The sequence below is a fragment of the Acyrthosiphon pisum genome, chromosome A2, assembly GCF_005508785.2.
Source record: "Acyrthosiphon pisum isolate AL4f chromosome A2, pea_aphid_22Mar2018_4r6ur, whole genome shotgun sequence".
Taxonomy (NCBI): Eukaryota; Metazoa; Arthropoda; class Insecta; order Hemiptera; family Aphididae; genus Acyrthosiphon; species Acyrthosiphon pisum.
Genome location: NC_042495.1, coordinates 35,168,155 through 35,178,454, shown reverse-complemented (window position 1 = coordinate 35,178,454; position 10,300 = coordinate 35,168,155). Strand labels below are relative to the sequence as shown.

The 10,300-nt window shown below is 27.5% G+C and overlaps 2 protein-coding genes across 4 annotated transcripts in view; one reads left to right on the top strand and one right to left on the bottom strand.

Moving 5' to 3' along the window:
- The window catches only part of LOC100160856 (DNA-binding protein RFX2), a 46,698-nt gene that overhangs the window by 23,073 nt on the left and 13,325 nt on the right, over positions 1–10,300 (top strand). The window lies entirely within an intron of this gene.
- Positions 4,029–8,215, bottom strand: LOC107885118. Its single transcript, XM_016808590.2, has 6 exons — positions 7,971–8,215; positions 7,826–7,914; positions 7,619–7,744; positions 7,159–7,278; positions 5,676–5,795; positions 4,029–4,618 (listed from the first exon to the last, which is right to left on the bottom strand). The coding sequence occupies exons 2-6, from the start codon at positions 7,864–7,866 to the stop codon at positions 4,582–4,584; spliced, it is 444 nt and encodes a 147-aa protein (XP_016664079.1). The 5' UTR covers positions 7,867–7,914; positions 7,971–8,215; the 3' UTR covers positions 4,029–4,581.

Below are 10,300 nucleotides of genomic sequence, written 5' to 3'. Positions count from 1 at the left end.
AATTTATCAAATTTAAAATTTAATAATTATTTCGTAGTTAAAAATGTATAAAATGTTCAATTTTTATATCTAAGGATTAAAAATATAAAACAAGATTCCACCTAAGTATTTCTGTTACCAAAAAATCTAAAAAATACATAAGCAAAATTTATTTTTATAGTCATTTTTAGCTCAAATTTGGATGATATCACATATTAAAAAACCTGGAATAACTATTTTAGTTATTTTGTTGTGATTGTATATTATTGAAACTTCTTAAGTATACTATTATATATCTATGATAGTACCACGATTTGTTGTTGATGTATAACGCGTTATAAGTACCTAATGGATATTGTGATATGATTAATTTGGAATTTATTATAGATACTTGGGTATTATTGGTCAATTTTTTTTTTAATACCATAGATAAATATATAAGATACCTTATACCTAGACTGACATACCGTCTCCGCTCAGAATCGTTTTTCTTATACAGTGATATTATATCATTGAATTCAAATTTAATATTATCTATTATACAGTGACCCACTTGTAACCTACTGTACAGTAGAGCGACATCCACTTACCCACCTTTTTATTCTTTAAAATACCTTTTTTATCATAACTTATATACAATATATACTTATATTGTATAAATATATAATATATTATACGGTGGGTATAAGGTGATCACTGGTTAGGAATTAGGTACTTACCATCTGTTCCATTACTAAAAAAGATAATTCACTTTAAATTTCAATATATAGGTACGAGTGTTTCTAATAATTCAAATTCAAATTTTAGACATTATCGACGAGCAAATATAAAAAATTTCAAATTTAATTCCATTCGTTTATATTAATATACATAAAAAAATTTAAAACAACACTTAACAGGACGTCACACCCGCATGTGTTATCTCTGTCTTACGCATGTATACGACATAGACCAAACGTTTTTACGCAGTAGAGTAGAACTGGCTCAATTTTAGTGTAAGAATAATAACACCTATTACAAAATTAAAATATTAAAATATTTTGGAGGCAAGACAGTGAGTTTTTTTTCAAAAAACTGTTAATTTTGAAAATTTAAAGGTCATTTAAAAATGTCGAAATTGTCGCTATTTCTAAACGATATAATGAATGTTGTATTGGAATTAATGCAAAAAACACACCGTCCTGCCCTCAGAAATATTGTCGCAATTTGATTTTATAATAGGTATTTTTACTCTAGATCCAAAGTTGAACGAGTTATACTCAGACTGCGTAAACGCATTTTATCTATGTTGTACGTGTGTAAGACGAAGAGAACACGTGCAGGTGTGACGTCCAGTTAAAGTTCAAAATAAGCAAAATAGAGCTAAAAACCATAAACATGAAAATATTTGGTATGCTACATAATCAGGGAAGTGTGAAAAAATTTCGTTCTCACTTTAGGATTAAATGTTGAAACTTAGTAAAAAAATGCGCATTAATTGCTAGATTTTCCGAACTCTGTTCATTACACATAAACGAAGACCGTCGATTGACTATTTGACTCGCTTTAGTCGCTTTGGATCGATAACTTAATCAAGTATAAGCAATGGCAATCTCAATACATCGTCGTAATTATCGTTACTTGAACAGATGAATTACAAGCATTGTTTACGACAAGCGTCCGTCGTTTTTTTTATGAACAAACTAAATACAGTAGATACCTCTTACTGTAGTATCTACCCCTGGTGTTATTCTGTCATCATCCATAACAGAAATTGTTTGAACCAGAAAATGTACACAATAAGTGCAACTGTTTAATAATTTTTACTCAAGAAAGCTTTCGTAAGCAGATATAACGATTCAACTGGAATTAGAAAATAATATACCTAACGTAGGTAGGTATACATACATATTTTTTAGAAGTTAATAAATTGTAGTATAATTATTAATTTGATTTCGTATTGTTATTAATCATGTTAAATAAAGATATAATTCAGGATTATGTTCTTATTTTATATTTTATAGAGGGTGGTATAATATAAATGAGATATTATATAAGTACCTAATAAGCAAGGCTCGGAACTTTTAGTGCTAAAAATTACTCAAAAATGCGCATACATATGCGTTAAAAAACATCAAAATATGCGGTATAGTATGCAGTAAAAAATTGGAAAATATGCGAAATTATGCAATTTATTTAACAAAATAAATTGTACATACAAAATTACAAATTTATATTAGGTACCGCGCTGCATCCCTTATGTGTAGCTGTGTCATCCTGTGTGTCATCAAACTTTAATCTTCTTGAGTTCCTACTAAAAACATCTTTTTGAGTGTATAACTGTAAAAATTTACGAAACTCTGTATTTTGTAACTTATTCAGTGGTATATTAGCTGATATCAATGCTCTGCATAAATCCATATTAAAAGTTGATGTTTTCGACGTTAGATTTGTTAATAGTTGTTGGCTGTTTTGAGTTTTTTGATTTAATTGACGATCTATAGCGCGACGATGTTTTTCTGTTCTTATGTGTTGTGTAATACTGGATCGTCTTTCGGGATCAACTTTAATTTCGCAATGTTTACAAAATAAATCAACATTATCAATAAAAAATTTTTTTTCGTAAAATCAATGAAATATGCAAAAAAAATGTTCTTAAACCTAAAATATGCGAATTCGCACAAAAAATAACGAAATATGCAAAATTATGCAACAGAAATTTTTGTATTTGAAATATACGTACTATGATTCGAATTTGTATTGAATCAGAATTTCAATATGCACTTTCTAGAAAAATATGCAAATGCCTAAAGTTCCGAGCCTTGGTAATAAGTATATAGTAATATTATGTCTAGAGTCTTCCAAATTTCATGTGACAAAAATGGTGGGGGTCATGGTCATATATATCCAAAATATTTGGAAGACTGTATACATAATTGTGGAAGTTCTGGCAGCATTTAGCTGGTGTGTATCCCAGCATAATTTCATCCGGACATACTTGTGTTAGGCTGTACTATATGATCTACAAATAAAGAATATTTGAGAATATTTCTTTAATCATCCTTTGTTCGCCTTGCCTATATAACTTAAATTATGCATCGTGTGCCAAGATATATATCGCTAATATATAACTCAGAGACATCCACATGTGTGCAATAAATTATATAGGTACAGTAAACCTCTTAATAGCAAACAAGATTAAAGCAGAGAAATTTGGTCCATTATTATAGAGGCGGTTTAGTTTATAGTGCAGTAATTGAAATATATGTTGTACCTAAGTCAAATAAGTCAATGAATAACTACATATATTTAGTGTAATAATTATGTATCTATATATGTTATAATATTTGTAAAATTATGTAAATATGTTATCACTTATTATTTACAATTATTTAAATATTGATGGAAATTTAAAACCTGATAACTATATATAGGTTGTCATAAAGTATTTACTTATATTTGGTGGGAAAAACACAGATTCTAAATGTTTCATTTTTAATGTGAACAAGTTAAGAGGCAGGAGCTGTATTCCAACACATTGTCTACAAACAGTAAACCATTTTTATTATTTAGATTCTGAACGAAGCGATGTAGCCGATGTAGGTATCTTATATGGATTGATTGAAGGGTTTTTTTTTTGTGTATGTACCTACTACCTATACACGATATATAGCAGAAAAAATTCTTCAATAATGTAATGTTATTTACATACTCATATTATAATCCCCTTTAATCAACCATTTTATAATTACAACTAACACACCAAAATTGAATAATATACCTTAACATTGATATTCATATTTTATATTTTCTTACATAATTTAATATAATATAATTATTATATTTAAATAGCCAATAGGCAGGTACTGATACTGATATTAGTAGGTATTAGTAATAGGAATAATAGCTACAAACAATAATACAAATATAATATAATTTTAAGTGTATTATTATACACATTTTATATTAAACAGATAAGTACTAGAGTCAATTCAAATAAAATGTAATAGGTAATTATGAACTAAATCATTATTAAAAAATACATACAAATTTAAATTATTGAATAATTAAGAATCATATAAGTATATTTTAGATATTAAAATAGAAATTTGTCTGTTATGAAGCTCGGATTAAGGGGGAAAGGGAATGTCACGAACTTTTTGACATTTATTTTTTGTACTGTGTTTGCTCTATTTAATATAAAATATAATTTTAAAATATTTATGTTAAATTAAATTAAAATTAAAATTGTATATTTCTTAAAAGTCTTAGATAACCAAAATGTATGGTAGTTTATCTAAATATTTTAGAATCTGAAATACTGATTCAACATTTTTTTATGAGAAAATTAAGTTTTACCTAGTCTACCTAGAAATATTTATTTGGGTGGATATTTAAAGTATCAAGAATCATGTTCTTGAGTATAATGACCTAAGAGATGATTTTGAGATAATGTAACATAGTTTGTACTTTACTTTAATTGTAATTGATAAATTACTCATTTAAATTGTTATACATGTATATTTTGTTAAAATTATTAAGTTATTATAAATAAAAAATGTTTCCATTTAACGATTTTGTTTTGAACTGACAAATTGTTATTTAAATATCCTTGTGCTGAATTCATGCTTGTAAACGGAACTGGTCATTTAATAGACAGCTTAAAAAATAGAAAAACAAGTGTTAGATCAGGTTTAGCTACATTAGGAAATATATTTCTTAAATAAATTTAAAGACTTTTGTAATAGTTACAAATTAAATTTTATCACATTCAATACCAAGATTGATAGTTTTAGTGTGCTAATCATTGTAATCTTAAAAATTATATATTTTTTTAAACATATTGTTGTTTTATGTTAGTTAAAGAATACCTAATGATCTAATTAAAATATCTAACAAACATAAAATTTAGTATAAAAACTATTTGTTAAAATATTATTATTTATTACTACCTCTATTCAATGTCATGAATTCATAATTATTTCAAAAAAGAATTACATACTATAGTATACCGTAAGAGCGGGATACTTTACTCCAGGGGTTAAACATTGCTCCAAAAAAAATATTTATTGATATCAATCGTAGCACATTACGATTTTGAGATAAGTGATTGTAGTTTTTTTTTATATTGTTCTTATTAATATTACAAATTTTTTCAAACATTTCGAACATCAATCTATTAGTTCGCTTCTAAGATGTATGCCACGAAAAGATTTGTTTTCAAAAACACAAAAACTCATGACGAAAAGCTGTCCAAAATCCAGGGGGATTAAAATTTAATTTAAAATGTATTGAAAAAAGACTTAATCAACTAAAAAAAAAAAATTATATTATTAAATTATATTATGTATAGGTTCAGATTAGTTAAGACATAAGCACTAAACATTACACCAATAGTCATTATATGCATTAAAGTAAGGTAATTTTAATCATTGTGAAATGTAACCTGTAATGTATTTTACTTTGCTCCAAATTTTTGGGAATAAGTAAGTAAGTCACTTAGTATGACATTCAGATTTTTTTTGAATTGTTCTTACCTCTCAACATCTATACATATAAAACAACGCGTACAGGTAATTTTTATCTTAGTTATTAAAGCTATAGTATAGCCAGTATAGGTTTAAACTAAAAAAGAAATATATTTGGAGCAAAGTATCCCGCTCTTACGGTACCGTAATATAAATATTTATGTCTGATAATTTATTGTTTCTACGTACTTGAGTTTCCAGATGATTTTATAAAGATCTTTAAGAGTTGAATCCATATGACCACTCTTTTTGCTATCATTTTTTGCTTCACTAACTGTAATACTGTTCATCATATTCTTGATCAAAAAACTGTTTGTAATTAATTTTTAATTATTAATTTGTCCAACAATTCTGGTAATTTTAGATAAGTCCAGGTGGATAATTGAACTATCAAAAAGTATATGTTCTTATGTTTATTAGAGATTATCACCGAAGAGATGATTTTGATATAATGAAACATAATATTGGTAATTTGCATAACTAGTAAGTTACTTTTTACATTTTAGATTCTGAGCGGAGTGAGGATACTAATGGTTTTGTAATGGTGTTTATTTTTTTTTTTATACTGTATACAAAATTTCTACCAGAAAGAATGCTTTGATTTCAATATAATGTATATTCTTATCTTTTACCAAATTGGATCAAGATGGTACTTTAAAGATGTCATTTTTCGATTTTCTCAATAGTTATTTAATGCCACAGGAAAAACCACTGACAAATCACGAAATACCACTTAAAACAGGATTTCAATTTCTAACTCTTTGCTTATCACCAAAAAAACGAAAAAAATAATAATAATAATATAATATTATTTCAGCTTAGGCTATAATAAATAATAACAAGATAAAATAACGGATATCCAAACTGACAAACCATCTCCGCTCAGAATCGTTTTTCGAATACAATGATATGATATCATTGAGTTCAAATTTAATACAATCCATCATACAGTGACTCACTTGTAACCTATTGTACGGCAGAATGACATCCACTTACCCACTTTTTTTTAATAACATATTTTAAATATTAACCTTTAAATTTAAATTTTATTTAAATATTGTACAAGCTGTTAAAAACCATAATCATACACTACTACACTGCACAAATTGTTGTATAAACCTACATGTACAAATGATTGTAACTGTGTAATTAAAAAAAAAATTAATTAATAAAAGTTAAAACTGATTTACCAATCATTAAATTGATGAGTACTTAAATTATTTGTGGTTTTGTAGATGAAATAATCTTTACATAGCTATAATTTACGAGGTAATATTGAAAGCATTATATAGGTATGTGTGTGTAATACAAACAGTAAAAGTGTAGGTAATTTTTTTCGTGACATTTAATAATTACCTAATATTTATTATACTTCTGTATTGTTAATGTTAATCAATACCTATGTACTAAATATATAGAAATTGTTGTACACTTGTACCTATCTATTTTAAGTTCAAATTGCCAAAATATTGGTTTTAAATTTAAGTTACAATGCACAATTAAGTATGCACAAAATATACTTTAACCAAATAATGTGTTACCCTGCCCAGTAAAAACATTATTTTAACAAGTTTGTCAAAAACACTGCTCAAAGTAAAATTATATATTTATATGCATTCCGTAATATAAATATTTATGTCTTATGAATTTATGATGTATTGTTTATACGTACTTGATTTTCCAGATGGTTTTATAAAGATCTTTAAGAGTTGAATCCATATGACCACTTTTTTTGTAATCATGTTTTGCTTCACTGACTGCAATACTGTCCATCATATTCTTGATCAACAAACTGTTGGTAATTAATTTTTAAATATTAATTTATACAACAATTCTGGTAATTTTAGATAAGTCCAGGTGGATAATTGAACTATCAAAAAGTATAGATAAATGTGTAAAATGTATTCTTGACAATATTATGTAATGCATAGTGATTTCAACTATTTTAGTTTTTAGCCATTAATGGCAAAACAATCATGCTCTTACAGTTCATATGAATATTCTATGTGCATCAATTTTTATGCAGTTATGCTCCTACTTTTAAACCAACTAGGTATACATAAAATATTAAAACTTCTTCATTTTCAAAGATATACGTGAATCGTCATGTAAAATTATAATTTATAACCTACTTAGTTTTCCACATTGTCCTAAACACTGACTCAAGATTTTCATCGATAGACGTGGTTTCTCTTTGCAATTGACCTATATGCCGGTTATACTCTGTTGATTCAGATGGAAAATGTTGTCTAATTGTTCTATTTGAAATCCATGGCAGAAAAACATGAATAATTAAAATTAGTAAATTAGTAGCGAGTTTGTAATGTATAGTTGCTTACAATTTTTTTTTTATATTTTTAGTTTCCTTTTCTGATGTCATTATATTTTATAGTTGTAGTTTTTTCTCTAATGAACTACCTACCAAGCACTGGTTTAAATATTATTTAGTTATTTACTATTTTGTCGTTTAGTGGCTACTTTTACCTGGCTGTGATGAATGTCCGACTGGGCAACAAGGAAAATGGCGAGTAGCGAATGGCCAAAACAAATTAGAACCACAATTAGTACTGACCTTTAGGTGGGTTCACAAATCACAACTCGCCGTGTCGGCTACTATTTTCTGATTGACTTACTAAAACACTAAGTACCTATTAAAAGATTTTGTTATGGTAAAATAGTACCAAGGTTTAAGGGGTTCACACTACACAAAGTAAAATATTGGGTTTACCACGAGTATAATATTAAACTTTTGACCATGGTATAGAAATGACTATTATCAAAAATGCTATTTTTAGATATTAAGGCGCATTCACAGCTACGTCGTGTGTCGTGTCGTGCGAGGGTTTGGTTATTATATGGTTACGGCTGGTCACCAATATGGTTTAAAAGTTGAGCAGTAGTCAATTCTTGGTATACTCGGTTACACCTTGGTTATTACATGATATACCAAAAAAGTAATATCCAATCACAATACGATTTGATCGACACGACACGACACGACACACGAAGCAGTTGTGAATTCGGCTTTACTGAGTTTACTGTGCATTTGTATTCTCAAACTTGAATCCATCTCGGTCACGAACAAAATAAATTATGTAAATCGCAACAATACCTTTAACAACATCGACTGCGAAATCTACCATCTACGTTTACCTACCTACATCGATCAGTCTGTAGAATATAGGTACGCCACTTATTCGAAAGAATGCCAAATGTACACTTTACGTGTCATCTGGCGTGTGATAGGCGAAAGTTGAATATTTTTTTTCGAACTGGCAGATGAGTAGGTACCAGAGTAAGGGAATTGCAAACAAAAAAATGTTAGGGGTTCAGTATAAGCAATATTATAGATGTTTACGTTCGAGTTGTACAAATGTGTCATGTGTGCGTATATTAAATGATCATTAAGGTGTGTATACTCCCCACAGGGGCGGCTCAGATAAGTGAAACAAATATACACAATGTAACTTATTGTTTGATAATCATTCGTTTGGGTCGGTGACGACTTTAAATATATCATCAACCACAGTATTCAGCATCAAATTGTGTTTACATCATTTTTATTTATTGGTTACCTCAAGTCCTCATCCACGCGGCACCCAACAGGTCCGCATTAAAATGTCTTAATCCATGCTTGAGTAGGATCTGATCGACCTCACTATTGGGTTGTATAAAATTGAGCCTTGTCCCTTCTATTAGGTGGATTTTCCGGATATTCTTTGTGGTTCGGTTTTCGGAGACCTACCGGAAAACCACGCATTGATAAGGTCACTGTTCTAGCTCGATGAAGCAGAAGAGACGTTCAGGATCTTCTATAAAATGGTGATGTGTAGATCTTGACTCTTGAAGAAACTGAGAGGGACAGAATAAGATTACAAAGTGATGGGCTTAGGCCGGCTTGAGAAACAGTTTATTAAGAACGACTAGTGATGGGCAAATTCCCGGGAATATATTTTTGGAAATTTCTCGGGAATATTCCCAACACCAGGAATTTCCCGGGAATATAATAAGTTTTTAAATATTTACCATAATTTTCAGTTTTAAATTAAACTTATGGCTGTAAATGATCCTAATTACAGTTCTTTACTAATATTATTTCAATTTAGATTTTTATTCTTAAAAAAAAAGTTACTAAGTAACTATAATTTAATTTTTTAATTAAAATTTATACAATAATCACAAAACAAATTATCCAACTTTTATTTTTTATATATACTTATAATATGTTAAAAAATAAAAAAAAACATACTGAAATACTGAATAACTTTTACTTATACATATAATGAACAATATATATTTATATACCTATATTATTAGGTACTTCAGTATCATTATTAATAAAAATAAAAAGAAGCAGTACTCTTAAATCTTAATTAATACTTTTATAATAGCTAATAGCAATATTATGAACTTACGATAAAAAATGGAAAACAATAAATAAAGTATCCAAACTACTACTTTGTATTTAAATAGGTTTTAAAAATAAACATAACTACTAAATAACATTTTACTTATATGTACATGTAATAAATACATTAATATTAAGAGCATTGTATTACATTTTCACGCCTATTGACCTAACGAATACAATTAAATTGATATTTATAGAAAAATAACCAAAAAAATTGGAAACTGAAAATATCCGTAAACAAAACAAAACAAGTCAAAATATTTTCAAAATGTTATGATGTAAAGAAAGTGCTAATATAAACATTCAGTAAAAAATACATGTATCTACAGTAATTTGTTTTAAAGTTACACTAAAAACCAAGATGGATTTTGTCGAAAACTAATTTTGCATAAACATTACCGTT